Source organism: Anomaloglossus baeobatrachus, chromosome 12 (genome assembly GCF_048569485.1).
Source record: "Anomaloglossus baeobatrachus isolate aAnoBae1 chromosome 12, aAnoBae1.hap1, whole genome shotgun sequence".
Lineage (NCBI taxonomy): Eukaryota > Metazoa > Chordata > Amphibia > Anura > Aromobatidae > Anomaloglossus > Anomaloglossus baeobatrachus.
Genome location: NC_134364.1, coordinates 131233985 through 131251875, shown reverse-complemented (window position 1 = coordinate 131251875; position 17891 = coordinate 131233985). Strand labels below are relative to the sequence as shown.

The 17891-nt window shown below is 46.8% G+C and overlaps 1 protein-coding gene across 1 annotated transcript in view; it reads right to left on the bottom strand.

Annotated features, from left to right (window-relative positions):
• Positions 1-17891, bottom strand: part of INO80 (INO80 complex ATPase subunit) — a 322016-nt gene that overhangs the window by 140264 nt on the left and 163861 nt on the right. The window contains exon 19 of the mRNA XM_075331242.1: positions 2360-2445. Within this exon, the coding sequence (XP_075187357.1) occupies positions 2360-2445 (86 nt within the window). The remainder of the gene's footprint in view (positions 1-2359; positions 2446-17891) is intronic.

Here is a 17891-nt window from a genome sequence, read left to right as displayed (position 1 = left end):
TCCTGAGAGTGTAATAAAAGTCCACAACCAGAGGTTGTGGCTTACCAGCCCTGCTCTCTGTGTGTCCTCCGGATTTCACCGCTCCCCTGTGAAGTGTCAGCCTTCCTGACAGTATGCAGCTGCAGCATCCAGCGCCTTCCAGTGTAAGAAACGCTGAGAAAATGGCGCTGGGAGAAGGAGGGGGGGCGTGTATAAGCCCAGGAGCGGGAAAAACAGAGGGCAGAGAGATACAGGGAGGTATACAGGGGAGGGAACATCTCCCTAGAGAGGAGTGCCCTCCCCTCTGCTGGTCGGGCGGTGGGCGGCGCTGTATGCAAAACATGCAGAAGAAGCCAAAAACGAAACTAGCCCCAAACTGAAGCCGGGGCCTAGATTTTAAAGTGCGGCCGACGAGCAGGCACCTTCGGCGCGGTTCTCATGGGAAATTCCCAGAACCGGCCGAAATTTACAGTAACGCTAAAGCACATACTGTCCCCCTAATAAAAGTACCCGGGACCCCTGAAAAAAACGTCTCAATACTTAGCTTTGAGACGCAGGGCCATGTCCCTGGAGAGGGGGGTAAATGCTCCTTCCAGCAGGGACCAGACAGGGCTGCGGATGGAGACCGGTCTTCTGCAATGCAGAGAGGACCGTGTAGGCTCCCACTTCAACCCAGAGCCTCTTAGAGGATGTGAAGGAGCGCGGCATGTGAAGGCTCCAGCCTTATAAGTCAACCTTAACAGCACCGCCGACAAAGTAGGGTGTGAAGGGACATGCCAGGAGTCCAGACTGGACCCGCTTTTCTTCCAAATCTTTAAAAATAAAATAAAAATGAAAAAAATATCAGGAAATGAAAGTGTGTGTGATCCTCCTGGAACACAAAGCGTTGAACTGGGTAGATTGTCATCCAGGGAGTGTATATAGCCCGGAGGGAGGAGCTACACGTTTGAGTGTAGTACTTTGTGTGTCCTCCGGAGGCGCTAGCTATACACCCATGGTTTGGGTCTCCCATAGAAGGAACGATAAAGAAAATAAATATATATACTATATTTTATTATAATTTTTTACTATATACACAGCTCTGGCAAAAATTCAGAGACTGCTGTAAAAATGTTCAGTTTTTCTGATTTTTCTCTTTCTATTTTTGAGTAAAATGTAAATTGTTCTTTATTCTATAAACCACTGATGACCATCTCCCAATTTCCAAGCAAATAATCTTGTGTTATTTTCTGAAAATGAGAAATGGTGATAATAACAGAACAATGCATTGTATTCACACCTCAAATAATGCAAAGAAAACAAGGTCATCATCATTCAGACACAGCAATATAATAATGTCATCTCAGGAACATTCAGAAATCAATATTTTGTGGAATAACCATGATTATTAATCCCAGCTCTCCTGCGTCTTGGCCGCTTTCCTCCAGTCTTCACACTGCTTTTGGGTGACCTTATGCCATTCCTGGTGCAGAAATGTAAGCAGCTCTTCTTTGTTTGATGGCTAGTGACTATCCATCTTCATCTTGATTACATTCCAGAGGTTTTCAATGGGGTTCAGGTCTGGAGATTGGGCTGGCCATGACAGGGTTTTGATGTGTTGGTCCTTCATCCACACATTGATTGACCTAGCTGTGTGCCATGGCGTATTGTTCTGCTGGAAAACCAGTCCTCAGAGTTGGGAAATATTGCCTGAGCAGAAGGAAGCCACTGTTTTTCCAGGATAACCTTGTATGTGGCTTGATTCATACGTCCTTCACAAAGATGTTTGTTGAATTTTCTTTACCTACTTTTCACTTTTGCCCAACACCTGGTCGTCTAATGGTTAGACAGAAACCTGGAGAGGAGTATAAGCCACAATGTTTTGCACCCACTGTGAAATTTGGTGGCGGATCGTTAATGATCTGGGGATGCTTCATAAAGGCTGGAATTGGGCAGATTAATCTTTTGTGAAGGACGTATGAATCAAGCCGCATACAAGGTTATCCTGAAAAAACAGCTGCTTCCTTCTGCACTGGCAATGTTCCCCAACTCTGAGGACTGGTTTTTCCAGCAGGACAATGCGCCATGCCACACAGCTAGGTCAATCAATGTGTGGATGAAAAACCACCACATCAAAACCCTGTCATGGCCAGCCCAATCTCCAGACCTGAACCCCATTGAAAACCTCTGGAATGTAATCAAGAGGAGGATGGATAGTCACTAGCCATCAAACAAAGAAGAGCTGAGCTGGTCTGCATTCTGTTTGTAATACACATTCTATTATATAGCATATGTATGTATATGTATAAAAATCTAAATGTAATAATTTGAAACGTAATAATTCCATTGCTAAGTGAAAAACAATGTTCCCTACAAAAAAAGAAGGAAAAACAAATCTTACCTTATCAGACAACTCATTTTCCACATCCTTCTTGATTCTCCTGAGCATAAAGGGTTTGAGGATCATGTGTAATCGAGACAGCTGATCTAATGACAAACACATAGTGGTCAGCGCCTGTCCCTCTCTAATGATCATCCACAGAGAGCGGAGAGGAGTTCACACATCGCACACATTACAGGCAGAGAACTTTCCACCAGCATATTAATCTTTCTCAGCCAAAGCCTCAGTTTTCAGATTTGATGGGTCATAGTTTTTTTTGTGACACACTATATAATATTTGAAAATTGCTAAAAACTTCACTTCACTTTTAAAGGGAATCTGTCAGCAGCATGATATTGGGGCAGGGATCCTGATTCCCAGCTATGTATCACTTAGTTTACTATGTACAGCAGTTGTGATAGAATGACGGTTTTCTCTGCTGCAAATCTTGGAGAGCTCAGAATGCTGAGCTGTGTATAACTCCGCCCACACCACTGATTGGCAGCTTTCTGTACATTGTATAATGACACAAGACACCTAGTTTTCTAGTGATAATCTCCTGTTAATAAAACACTAATTTTATTTAAACAGCACAAATGCAGCTATCTACAATATGTGCAGAAAGAAAAAGAAAAAAACTACATAGTAGATGTCAGTGCTCACATACTGATTGGTAAAAGAATCTAATCTAATATATAAAGCTGAATGTGTGTATGTATGTGTGTATGTATGTATGTCCGGGATTGGCTTCTGCAACGTCACAGCTACAGCCACAAAATTTTGCACACTCACACTTCTGGACCCCAAGAGCATCATAGGCTATGTTTTGAGGGGAAATTTTAACCCCACGCTTTACAGTTATTCACCATAAACCTGCCTCCATTAAAGTGAATGGAGCTAGGAGCCACAGTGCAGCCAGAACTTCAGAAGAATGCGCAGCCATGCCCTTATATGGAATGTTGGCGTGTCACAATGCAGCCAGGGAAAGAGGCAGACACAGACAGGGTAAGAAACAGACATAGACAGGGTAAGAGACAGACACAAAGAGACAGACAAAGAGACAGACTGACAGGGAAAGAGAGGGAAAGCGAGAGACAGGTTAAGAGACAGACACAGACAAAGAGACAAAGAGACAGACACAGACACAGGGAAACAGACAGACAGGGAAAAAGAGGGAAAGAGAGACAGGGAAAGAGATAGACAGGGAAAAAGATAGACAGACAGGGAAAGAGATAGACAGACAGGGAAAGAGATAGACAGACAGGGAAAGAGACAGCGACAGTCAGAGACAGACAGGGAAAGAGACAGACAGACAAAGAGATAGAGAGAGAGACAGAGAGATATATACAGAGAGAGAGACAGAGAGATATATACAGAGGGGGAGACAGACAGAGAATGGGAGAGAAATAGACAGTTACTATCCCAGGCAGCGCGGGGTGCTATGTTGTGAGGTGAAATCTTAACCCCACGCGTTCCAATTTACCAATCAATTTTGCCCCTATCTACATAATGAGAAAAAAGTGAAACGAAGAGTGTTGGGGGCAAATTGACAGCTCTAGATGTGAACAAGGGGGACTTAAAGAATGACAGCGATGGCGCCAAAGAGTATATACCGTACCGTTGATAAGGTGGGGCCCCGACATGGAGTACTCGCCACACTCGGGGATATGAACACACACATAATGCGCCACACACTACCACGTACATGAACACATATACCACCCTCAGCACACATCTCACCATGTGAAACTATTTAATAATTACATTTCTATCTATCTGTTTTGTGGTTTTTGTGTGCAGAATACATTTTTGTTAATACATTCTATTTTGTTAACAGCAGCTATTAACCCGGGCGACGCCGGGGAGTACAGCTAGTTTGTAATATTTATAAAAAAAGGTGTTGATACACAGAACAACTTACACACACACACACATACACATACACACACACACACACACACATGCACACACACACACACACACACACACACACACACACACACACACACACACACACACACACACACACACACACACATACACCTCACAAAAAGTTAGGGATATTTGGCTTTTGGGATAAATTTATGGAAAACAGAAAAAGTTCACGGTACAGTGATATTTTAGCATGAGTATGTAACGGGGTTTCCTCATCTCAAACTATTTATTGACACAAAAGCCAAGTGGGTAACTTCTGACTGTAAAATGCAGCACCAGGAGTACAAATGTTCTGATTAGTCCTAAAAAAGAAAGAAATAGGTCGTCCTGTGTTGAAATATTGTGGAGTTTGTTGCAATCCATTAAACATTGATTGTCATTGCAGGAGAACAGTAAGCCTGTATTTATATCATATTACTGCACTGACAATATTATATACTGTCCATATGTTTCTTTTTCTATATTGCTTACATTATTGTGTGCTTTTAGCATATTGAATATCGCCATATACACATCTGCACACATTATGGCTGTGATTTATTAATTCATCAGACTGATATTTCTATTTACGCCTAATCAAATGTTTCGTAGTCTTTCCTTTTCATAGATCCACTTAAATGATATGTGAACATCTGTACTCATCATGCTTCATTTAAGAGGTTACACTCGTGGGGATTCTTTAATATATATATATATATATATATATATATATATATATATATATATATATATATATATATTATATTTATATATATATATATATATAATATTATATACACACACACACACACACACACACACACACATACATAAATACATACATACACATATACACACATATATATACATACATATATATGTGTGTTTATATACTAGCTGTAGTACCCAGGCATTGCCCGGGATAGTAACTGTCTTTCTATCTCTCTTCAAGTTTCTGTCTGTCTGTATCTGTGTGTCTGTATCAGTCTCTCTCTCTGTCTTTCTCTGTGTCTGTCTGTCAGTCTCGTTCCAGGTCTGCCTCTTTCCCAGTCTGCCTCTTTCCCAGTCTGCCTCTGTCTCTTTACCAGTCTGCCTCTGTCTCTTTCCCAGTCTGCCTCTGTCTCTTTACCAGTCTGCCTCTTTCCCAGTCTGCCTCTTTCCCAGTCTGCCTCTGTCTCTTTACCATGGGGAGATAAGGTATGCACACCAGTGACTATGTAAGGGGAATACATGAAATAGCAGAAACTGCTGTGTGAATACTGACTTGAAAAATCCAATAGCTATATGTAAGAGTGAAAATGTGAAAAATGGAATCTGCATTACTGCCATGAACATATGAATCAAGAGAAATTTAGCTACTGAATTGATCAATGCAATAGACCCCAACACTACGCCAAAGTATTTCTCTACGTTGGGGTCCCTAGCTTGTGTGTGTCCTCTCATGCAGTTAAAAAACTTACCGTGTATGGGAAGCTGAGACCCAGGCTATTTATGCGTATGATATGGATTGGCAATAGGTGTGGTTGGGGAGGGTTCACAAACGAAAAACTACTAACAAATAAGGAATAAGTCTGAACGTTATTCCTTATTTGTTAGTATTTTTTCGTTTGTGAACCCTCCCCAACCACACCTATTGCCAATCTATATCATACGCATAAATAGCCTGGGTCTCAGCTTCCCATACACGGTAGGTTTTTTAACTGCATGAGAGGACACACACAAGCTAGGGACCCCAACGTAGAGAAATACTTTGGCGTAGTGTTGGGGTCTATTGCATTGATCAATTCAGTAGCTAAATTTCTCTTGATTCATATATTCATGGCAGTAATGCAGATTCCATTTTTCACATTTTCACTCTTGCATATAGCTATTGGATTTTTCATGTCAGTATTCACACAGCAGTTTCTGCTATTTCATGTATTCCCCTTCCATAGTCACTGGTGTGCATACCTTATCTCCCCATAGTGATGTTTTTTAGGTTTTTGCACCCAGTTCAGACTTAGAATGGTGTTCCAAACGTTATTCCTTATCTGTCTCTTTACCAGTCTGCCTCTGCCTCTTTCCCAGTCTGCCTCTTTCCCAGTCTGCCTCTGTCTCTTTACCAGTCTGCCTCTGTCTCTTTACCAGTCTGCCTCTGCCTCTTTACCAATCTGCCTCTGCCTCTTTACCAGTCTGCCTCTGCCTCTTTTTACAGTCTGCCTCTGCCTCTTTCCCAGTCTGCCTCTGCCTCTTTCCCAGTCTGCCTCTGCCTCTTTCCCAGTCTGCCTCTGTCTCTTTCCCAGTCTGCCTCTGTCTCTTTCCCAGTCTGCCTCTGTCTCTTTCCCAGTCTGCCTCTGTCTCTTTCCCAGTCTGCCTCTGTCTCTTTCCCAGTCTGCCTCTGTCTCTTTCCCAGTCTGCCTCTGTCTCTTTCCCAGTCTGCCTCTGTCTCTTTCCCAGTCTGCCTCTGTCTCTTTCCCAGTCTGCCTCTGTCTCTTTCCCAGTCTGCCTCTGTCTCTTCCCCAGTCTGCCTCTGTCTCTTTCCCAGTCTGCCTCTGTCTCTTTCCTTGTCTGCCTCTGTCTCTTTCCTTGTCTGCCTCTGTCTCTTTCCTTGTCTGCCTCTGTCTCTTTCCTTGTCTCTGTCTCTTTCCCTGTCTGCCTGTTGTCTTTCCTTGTCTCTGTCTCTTTCCCTGTCTGCCTGTTGTCTTTCCCTGTCTGCCTGTTGTCTTTCCCTGTCTGCCTGTTGTCTTTCCCTGTCTGCCTGTTGTCTTTCCCTGTCTGCCTGTTGTCTTTCCCTGTCTGCCTGTTGTCTTTCCCTGTCTGCCTGTTGTCTTTCCCTGTCTGCCTGTTGTCTTTCCTTGTCTGCCTGTTGTCTTTCCCTGTCTGCCTGTGTCTTTCCCTGTCTGCCTGTGTCTTTCCCTGTCTGCCTGTGTCTTTCCCTGTCTGCCTGTGTCTTTGCCTGTGTCTTTCCCTGTCTGCCTGTGTCTTTCCCTGCCTGTTGTCTTTCCCTGTCTGCCTGTGTCTTTGCCTGTATCTTTCCCTGTCTGCCTGTGTCTGGCTCTTTCCCTGTCTGTCTCTCTCTCTTAGTCTGTCTCTCTCTGTCTCTCTCTATCAGTCTCCCCACCGACATCATATTACCTTACACATAAGCTTCTTATACTAACAATTTATTTTGTTCCTATAGCAACCAATCACAGCTCCTATTAATAACCTAATAGCTCACAGCTCCATTGACTTTAATAGAGGCAGGTTTTTTTGGAGAACTGTAAAGCGCGGGGTTAAATTTTCCCATCCAAACATAGTCTATGACGTTCCCTGGGTCACATGAGGCGTCTGTGCAAACTTTTGTGATTGTAAATGCGACGGTGCAGATTCCTTTAGCGGACATACATACACTCAGCTTTATATATTAGATATAGACACACATACATACACACACACACACAGGTACACATATATACACACACATACACAAACACACCTATATACAGTATATATGCATTACATATATTATATATATATACACACACACACACACACACACACACACACACACTAGCTGTAGTACCCGGGCGTTGCCTGGGATAGTAACTATCTCTGTCTCTCTCACAGTCTCTGTCTGTCTCTTTCCCTGTCTGCGTCTTTCCCTGTCTGTCTCTGTGTGTCTATCTCTCTGTCTGTCTCTGTATCAGTCTCTCTATCTCTCTCTATCTTTGTGTCTCCATCTCGGTGTCTGTCTCTCTCCATCTCTGTGTCTGTCTGACTCTTTCCCCGTCTCTTTCCCCGGTCTGTCTCTTTCCCCGGTCTGTCTCTTTCCCCGGTCTGTCTCCCTCTCTCTTTCCCTGTCTGCCTCGGTCTGTCTCTTTCCCTGTGTGTGTCATTCTGTCTCTTTCTGTCTGTTTGTCTCTGTCTTTTTCCCTGTGTGTCTCTTTCTCTGTCTGTGTCTTTCTGTCTCTCTCTATCAGTCTCTCCACCGATATTATATTACCTCACACATAAGCTTCTTATACTATTAATGTCCTTTGTTTCTATAGCAACCAATTACAGCTCCTATTAATAGCCTGTAGCTCGCAGCTCCACTCACTTTAATGGAGGCATGTTTGTTGGAGAATAACTGTAAAGCGCGGGGTTAAATTTTCCTGTCAAAACATAGTCTATGACGTTTCCTGAGTCACATGAGGCATCTGTGCAAAATTTTGTGATTGTAAATGCGACGGCGCGGATTCCTTTAGCGGACATACACACATACACTCAGCTTTATATATTAGAAATTTTGCAGAGACCCCTTATGACTCAGAGAACGTCATAGACTATGATTTGATGGGAAAATTAACCCTGCGCTTTACAGTTACTCTCCAACAAACCTGCCTCCATTAAAGTCAATGTAGCTGCGAGCTATTAGGTTATTAATAGGAGCTGTAATTGGTTGCTATAGGAACAAAGGAAATTTTTAGTATAAGAAGCTTATGTGTGAGGTAATAAGATTAAGATGTCGGTGGGGAGACGGAGAGAGAGAGATACAGAGACAGACATGGAAAGAGACGGATAGAGAGACAGTCAGAGAGACAGACAGAGCGGGGAACGAGACACCGGGGAACGAGACAGATAGAAAGAGACAGACACAAGGATAGAGACAGACAGAGAGATTGATACAAAGACAGACAGAGACGCAGACATCAGAGCCAGACAGACAGACAGACCGACCCGGTAACTACAGCTAGTATAGATAGATAGATAGATACACACACACATATAAATATATGCATACACACACACACACACACACACACACACATGTACATGCACACACATATAAATATATACATACATATACACACACACACACACATAGACACATATACACATATACAGGGTGGTCCAAAAGTAGGTGGACAGAAAATAATATTTATTTTGCTCTATGTATAAAATTATATTTACTCCAAAGACATACAGATAGGGAATTTAGATTGTGAGCCCCAAAGGGGACAGTGTTCCTGATGTATGTAAAGCGCTGCGGAATATGTCGATTCGTATTGAATTGATGATGCCCTACAACTTTGAAATTCACTTTTTTTCTCTATCTCGTTCCGTTTTTGAGATAAAAATTCTAACTCTGTTGTTTTCCACCAGGTGGTGCTATAGGTGGTTTTATTGTGTAGCGCATGGCTACTTTACTATACCTAGACACCACTTCTATGCCTATAGCTGCCGCCGTTCTCAAGTTAATGGCGGTGGACAGGATATGGGTGGACACACTGTATATAGGTGCGGTGTATACAGGATATGGGTGGACACACTGTATATAGGTGCGGTGTATACAGGATATGGGTGGACACACTGTATATAGGTGCGGTGTATACAGGATATGGGTGGACACACTGTATATAGGTGCGGTGTATACAGGATATGGGTGGACACACTGTATATAGGTGCGGTGTATACAGGATATGGGTGGACACACTGTATATAGGTGCGGTGTATACAGGATATGGGTGGACACACTGTATATAGGTGCGGTGTATACAGGATATGGGGGGACACACTGTATATAGGTGCGGTGTATACAGGATATGGGTGGACACACTGTATATAGGTGCGGTGTATACAGGATATGGGGGGACACACTGTATATAGGTGTGGTGTATACAGGATATGGGTGGACACACTGTATATAGGTGCGGTGTATACAGGATATGGGTGAACACACTGTATATAGGTGCGGTGGACAGGATATGGGTGGACACACTGTATATAGGTGCGGTGTATACAGGATATGGGTGGACACACTGTATAAAGGTGCAGTGTATACAGGATATGGGTGAACACACTGTATATAGGTGCGGTGGACAGGATATGGGTGGACACACTGTATATAGGTGCGGTGTATACAGGAGATGGGTGTACACACTGTATATAGGTGCGGTGTATACAGGAGATGGGTGGACACACTGTATATAGGTGCGGTGTATACAGGAGATGGGTGGACACACTGTATATAGGTGCGGTGTATACAGGAGATGGGTGGACACACTGTATATAGGTGCGGTGTATACAGGAGATGGGTGGACACACTGTATATAGGTGCGGTGTATACAGGAGATGGGTGGACACACTGTATATAGGTGCGGTGTATACAGGAGATGGGTGGACATTGTGTATATAGGTGCGGTGTATACAGGATATGGGGGGGACACACTGTATATAGGTGCGGTGTATACAGGATATGGGTGGACACACTGTATATAGGTGTGGTGTATACAGGAGATGGGTGGACACTGTGTATATAGGTGCGGTGTATACAGGATATGGGGGGGGACACTGTATATAGGTGCGGTGTATACAGGATATGGGTGGACACACTGTATATAGGTGCGGTGTATACAGGATATGGGTGGACACACTGTATATAGGTGCGGTGTATACAGGATATGGGGGGACACACTGTATATAGGTGTGGTGTATACAGGAGATGGGTGGACACACTGTATATAGGTGCGGTGTATACAGGATATGGGCGGACACACTGTATATAGGTGTGGTGTATACAGGAGATGGGTGGACACTGTGTATATAGATGCGGTGTATACAGGATATGGGTGGACACACTGTATATAGGTGCGGTGTATACAGGATATGGGCGGACACACTGTATATAGGTGTGGTGTATACAGGAGATGGGTGGACATTGTGTATATAGGTGCGGTGTATACAGGATATGGGGGACACTGTATATGCAGTATATACACATATATATATATATATATATATATATATATATATACACATGCATGCACAAACTTTTTAATTGTTTCCAATGCAACAGTTTTAATTCCTTTTTCGAGACTAGTAGAAATACATTATCTTGTCAGTTATTGTGTGCACTGATGTATGCGCTGTAGCTGCTTCCCTTTCTGTGCTTGTCCTTGCATAGCTCTTGCTACGTCTTTCAGTGGTGCTGCTGCTTTTTGCTTTCCTTATCTCATACGGACACAAGACAGGGCTCAGAAGGACATGATAGCCAATTGATTTTTGGAGCAGACCTGTCCCTGGGGGTCATGTTAAATTTGCAAGGCTCGTAAAGTGAGCGAGCAGGAGGCATATCCCACCAGGGACCCCCTGTCAGACAGTACAACCCTCACACAATTCAGAAGAAAAGAGACACAAAAATCAGTGTAAAGCAATCTCTTGGGAAATCCCATTAATGGTTATAAACCCCTGTTTGGTGGGGTTAGGAGAAGGGAATTTTGTTTACTTACCGTAAATTCCTTTTCTTCTAGCTCTAATTGGGAGACCCAGACAATTGGGTGTATAGGCTATGCCTCCGGAGGCCGCACAAAGTACTACACTTAAAAGTGTTAGGCCCCTCCCCTTCTGCCTATACACCCCCCGTGCTCCCACGGGCTCCTCAGTTTTGGTGCAAAAGCAAGAAGGAGGGAAAATAATTATAAACTGGTTTAAAGTAACTTCAATCCGAAGGAAACTCGGAGAACTGAAACCATTCAACATGAACAACATGTGTACACAAAAAAATAGGGGCGGGTGCTGGGTCTCCCAATTAGAGCTAGAAGAAAAGGAATTTACGGTAAGTAAACAAAATTCCCTTCTTCTTTTTCGCTCTATTGGGAGACCCAGACAATTGGGACGTCCAAAAGCAGTCCCTGGGTGGGTAAAATAATACCTCGTAAGAGAGCCGTAAAACGGCCCTTTCCTACAGGTGGGCAACCGCCGCCTGAAGGACTCGTCTACCTAGGCTGGCATCTGCCGCAGCATAGGTATGCACCTGATAGTGCTTCGTGAAAGTGTGCAGGCTCGACCAGGTAGCCGCCTGACACACCTGTTGAGCCGTAGCCTGGTGCCTCAAAGCCCAGGACGCTCCCACGGCTCTGGTAGAATGGGCCTTCAGCCCTGAGGGAACCGGAAGCCCAGCCGAACGGTAAGCTTCGATAATTGGCTCCTTGATCCACCGAGCCAGGGTTGATTTGGAAGCCTGTGACCCTTTACGCTGGCCAGCGACAAGGACAAAGAACAAAGAGTGCATCCGAGCGGCGCAGGGGCGCCGTACGAGAAATGCAGATTCTGAGTGCTCTCACCAGATCTAACAAGTGCAAATCCTTTTCACATTGGTGAACTGGATGAGGATAAAAAGAGGGTAAGGAAATATCCTGATTGAGATGAAAAGGGGGATACCACCTTAGGGAGAAATTCCGGAACCGGACGTAGAACCACCTTGTCCTGGTGAAAAACCAGAAAAGGGGCTTTGCACGACAACGCTGCTAGCTCAGACACTCTCCGAAGAGAAGTGACTGCTACTAGAAAAACCACTTTCTGCGAAAGTCGTGAGAGGGAGATATCTCTCATTGGCTCGAATGGTGGTTTCTGAAGAACCATCAGCACCCTGTTTAGATCCCAGGGTTCTAACGGCCGCTTGTAAGGTGGAACGATGTGACAAACTCCCTGCAGGAACGTGCGTACCTGTGGAAGTCTAGCTAGGCGCTTCTGGAAAAACACAGAGAGCGCTGAAACTTGTCCCTTAAGGGAACCGAGCGACAAACCCTTTTCCAGTCCAGATTGAAGGAAGGACAGAAAAGTAGGTAATGCAAATGGCCAGGGAGAAAAACCCTGAGCAGAGCACCACGACAGGAAAATTTTCCACGTCCTGTGATAAATCTTGGCGGACGTTGGTTTCCTAGCCTGTCTCATAGTGGCAATGACTTCTTGAGATAACCCTGAAGACGCTAGGATCCAGGACTCAATGGCCACACAGTCAGGTTGAGGGCCGCAGAATTCAGATGGAAAAACGGCCCTTGAGACAGCAAGTCTGGTCGGTCTGGTAGTGCCCACGGTTGGCCGACCGTGAGATGCCACAGATCCGGGTACCACGACCTCCTCGGCCAGTCTGGAGCGACGAGGATGGCGCGGCGGCAGTCGGCCCTGATCTTGCGTAACACTCTGGGCAACAGTGCCAGCGGAGGAAACACATAAGGGAGCTGAAACTGCGACCAATCCTGAACTAAGGCGTCTGCCGCCAGAGCTCTGGGATCTTGTGCCATGAACGTTGGTACCTTGTTGTTGTGCCGGGACGCCATGAGGTCGACGTCCGGCACCCCCCAGCGGCAACAGATCTCCTGAAACACGTCCGGGTGAAGGGACCATTCCCCTGCGTCCATGCCCTGGCGACTGAGATAATCTGCTTCCCAGTTTTCCACGCCTGGGATGTGAACTGCGGATATGGTGGAGGCCGTGGCTTCCACCCACATCAAAATCCGCCGGACTTCCTGGAAGGCTTGTCGACTGCGTGTGCCGCCTTGGTGGTTGATGTATGCCACCGCTGTGGAATTGTCCGACTGAATTCGGATCTGCTTGCCTTCCAGCCACTGCTGGAACTCTTTCAGGGCAAGATACACTGCCCGAATTTCCAGAACATTGATCTGAAGCGAGGACTCTTGCCGGGACCACGTACCCTGAGTCCTGTGGTGGAGAAAAACCGCTCCCCACCCTGACAGACTTGCGTCCGTCGTGACTACTTCCCAGGATGGGGGTAGGAAGGATTTCCCCTTCGATAATGAAGTGGGAAGAAGCCACCACCGAAGGGAAGCTTTGGTCGCCTGAGAGAGGGAGACGGTCCTGTCGAGGGACGTCGGCTTCCTGTCCCATTTGCGTAGGATGTCCCATTGAAGAGGACGCAGGTGAAACTGCGCGAAAGGGACTGCTTCCATTGCTGTCGGTGTTAGATTTGACTTTGGAAAATTGATGATCCACCCGAAACTCTGGAGAGTCTCCAGGGTAGCGTCGAGGCTGTGTTGGCATGCCTCTTGAGAGGGTGCCTTGATCAACAGATCGTCCAAGTACGGGATCACCGAGTGACCCTGAGAATGGAGGACCGCTACTACAGTAGCCATAACCTTGGTGAAAACCCGTGGGGCTGTTGCCAGGCCGAATGGCAGTGCCACGAACTGCAGGTGTTCGTTTCCTATGACGAAGCGCAAGAAGCGCTGGTGCTCTGGGGCAATCGGAACGTGGAGATAAGCATCTTTGATATCGATCGATGCAAGGAAATCTCCCTGGGACATTGAGGCGATGACGGAACGGAGGGATTCCATCCGGAACCGCCTGGTCTTTACGTGTTTGTTGAGAAGTTTCAGGTCCAGGACAGGACGGAAGGACCCGTCCTTCTTTGGGACCACAAACAAGTTGGAGTAAAAACCGTGGGCCTGTTGCTGAAGAGGAACAGGGACCACCACTCCTTCTGCCTTCAAGGTGCCCAGCGCCTGCCGAAGAGCCTCGGCTCGCTCGGGAGGCGGAGAGGACCGGAAGAATCGAGTCGGGGGACGAGAGATGAACTCTATCTTGTAACCGTGAGAGAGAATGTCTCTCACCCAGCGGTCTTTTATTTGTGGCAGCCAGGTGTCGCAAAAGCGGGAGAGCCTGCCACCGACCGAGGATGCTACTAGAGGAGGAAGAAAGTCATGAGGCAGCCGCTTTGTTAGCGGTGCTCCCAATGGCCTTTTTAGGACGTGACTTAGACCGCCATGCATCAGAGTTCCTTTGTTCTTTCTGAGACCTTTTGGACGAGGAGAATTGGGACCTGCCCGCGCCCCGAAAGGACCGAAACCTCGACTGCCCTCTCCTCTGTTGGGAGAGGTTCTGCTTGGGCTGGGGTAAGGATGTATCCTTTCCCTTGGATTGTTTGATGATTTCATCCAGGCGCTCGCCAAAGAGCCTGTCGCCAGAAATTGGCAAACCGGTTAAACGCTTTTTGGAAGCGGAATCTGCCTTCCACTCCCGTAGCCACAAGGCCCTGCGGACTACTACCGAATTGGCGGTCGCAACTGCCGTACGGCTCACAGAGTCCAGGACAGCATTCATAGCGTAAGACGCAATTGCCGAGGTCTGGGAGGTAATGGAAGCCACTTGTGGTCACTGCAAGTATGGATCTAGCCGCCAGTCTGGAGATTGGAGGATCCACTTTGGGACATTGAATCCAACCTTAAACCACTTCCGGGGGAAAAGGATAACGTGTATCCTTAAGGCGCTTAGAGAAACGCTTATCCGGACAAGCATGGTGATTCTGGATTGCCTCTCTGAAATCAGAGTGGTCTAGAAACATACTCTATGTACGCTTGGGGAACCTGAAGCGAAATTTCTCCTGCTGAGAATCAGACTCCTCCGCCGGAGGGGCTGAGGGAAGAATATCCAGCAACTGATGAATGGATGCAATAAGATCATTCACTATGGCGTCCCCGTCTGGAGAATTAAGAGTGAGAGCGCTCCCAGGATCAGAATCCTGATCAGCTGTTTCCGCATCATCAACCAGAGAATCCCCCCGCTGAGACCCTAAACAATATGATGTCGAGGGAAATTCTAAGCGGGCCCGCTTAGACGATCTGGGGCTAGGTTCTAAGTCCGAACCCTCCGTCTGGGATGTATGAGATACCCCGTGAGGACATTGTTGGTCCAACTGAGGGGGGTCAGGGAACAATGATTCAACAGAGTCCCTTTGCTGAGATACCGGTCTGGACTGCAAGGCTTCTAGTATCTTAGCCATAGTCTCAGAGAGTTGTTCCTTAAAGGCTGCAAACTCAGTCCCCGTCACCTGGACAGTGTCAACAGGTGGCTCCCCCTGGGCCCCTCTTAGCAGAGGATCCGGCTGAGGAAGTGTCACAGGGGTCGATGCGGCGCAGGCAGCATAATAAGCCTGTGTTTTGGCACCCCTGCCTTTTATGGGCGCCATGCTATAGTTTTCCCTGAGTAACACAATAGGGTATATAGCCAGAAAGAACTGTGCTCATACAGTGTAAATTATATACAGTACACAAATAATGTACCAATACAATACAGCACCATGGGGCTAGCACCACATGTGCTGCTTACCAGCCGCCTAAGCGGTTGTGAGGCCACCAGAGACCGTGTCTGGGTCTCCCATGAATATGTCCCTCTCTGCAGCGTCGGTGGAGCTGACAGGAATGGCTGCGGCGTCCTGACGAGCTGAGGAAGCTGTGGGCGTGGCCTAGAAAGAGCGCGAAACGGGCGCTCACACTGTGCACAGTGAGGGGAGTGGAGCATGTAAATCATACTCCAGCCCTCATTGCTGCTCGCTCCGTGCAGCGTCCCGCCCTTCCCCTCTGTCAGGGCTGAGGGCGGGAGAAAAAAAGGGAAACTAGGCCGCAATGAAGCCGGGGACTGTAGTAATAAACGCGGCCGCCGTAAAAGCGCGGTCGCGTGAAAGTCCCCGGCGAACTACAAGTCCCAGCCGCGCCGCAGTGTCCCGTGGCAACGGCGGTCAGTGCGGTAGCCCTTACATATAAACACACTCAGCGACGCTGAGTGTGTAATGGCACATATAGACCCGGTCAGCGCCGCGGTCCCCGGTGCACTAGCACACCCAGCAAAGCTGAGGTGATGCCGTGCGCGGTCCCCATAGGGATACAGAGTACCTTCACGTAGCAGGGCCATGTCCCTGAACGGTATCGGCTCCTATCCATCAGGCTCCACAGGAGTTGTGGATGAAGCACGGTCTCAGTGCCTGGAGACCGATAAGATCCCACTTCACCCAGAGCCCTAAGGGGGATGGGGAAGGAAAACAGCATGTGGGCTCCAGCCGCCGTACCCGCAATGGATACCTCAACCTTAACAACACCGCCGACAAAAGTGGGGTGAGAAGGGAGCATGCTGGGGGCCCTATATGGGCCCACTTTTCTTCCATCCGACCTAGTCAGCAGCTGCTGCTGACTAATCTGTGGAGCTGTGCTGTGCGTGTCTGACCTCCTTCGCACAAAGCAAAAAACTGAGGAGCCCGTGGGAGCACGGGGGGTGTATTGGCAGAAGGGGAGGGGCCTAACACTTTTAAGTGTAGTACTTTGTGCGGCCTCCGGAGGCATAGCCTATACACCCAATTGTCTGGGTCTCCCAATAGAGCGAAAAAGAAAGGGACGTTTATAGGTGCCACTTACAGGGCACAAGATGTGCTCATTTATTGTACCCCGGTACGGGGATACCCCACTGTTTAATGCTTATAAGACACAAACACCATTTGGCATTTCGGATGCAGCGTTTCCGGGGGTAGTTTGTGAGTGCAGAGCCCCTAGGATAAGAACATTCTCGAAAAGCGGCCCCATTTTGCAAATTCCTGTCATCTAGGGTTGGAGTGACTATTTTGGCAGCTGTCAGCAGCGGATCTTGCTGATTTTTGTAGTCATGTGACTTCAGCGCAGCAGACCCTACCACAGGCAGCCATTACTACCCTCACTGATGATACTACCACAGGCCGCCATTACTACCCTCACTGATGATAATACCACAGGCAGCCATTACTACCCTCACTGATGATACTACCACAGGCAGCCATTACTACCCTCACTGATGATAATACCACAGGCAGCCATTACTACCCTCACTGATGATAATACCACAGGCAGCCATTACTACCCTCACTGATGATAATACCACAGGCAGCCATTGCTACCCTCACTGATGATAATACCACAGGCAGCCATTACTACCCTCACTGATGATAATACCACAGGCAGCCATTGCTACCCTCACTGATGATAATACCACAGGCAGCCATTACTACCCTCACTGATGATAATACCACAGGCAGCCATTGCTACCCTCACTGATGATAATACCACAGGCAGCCATTACTACCCTCACTGATGATACT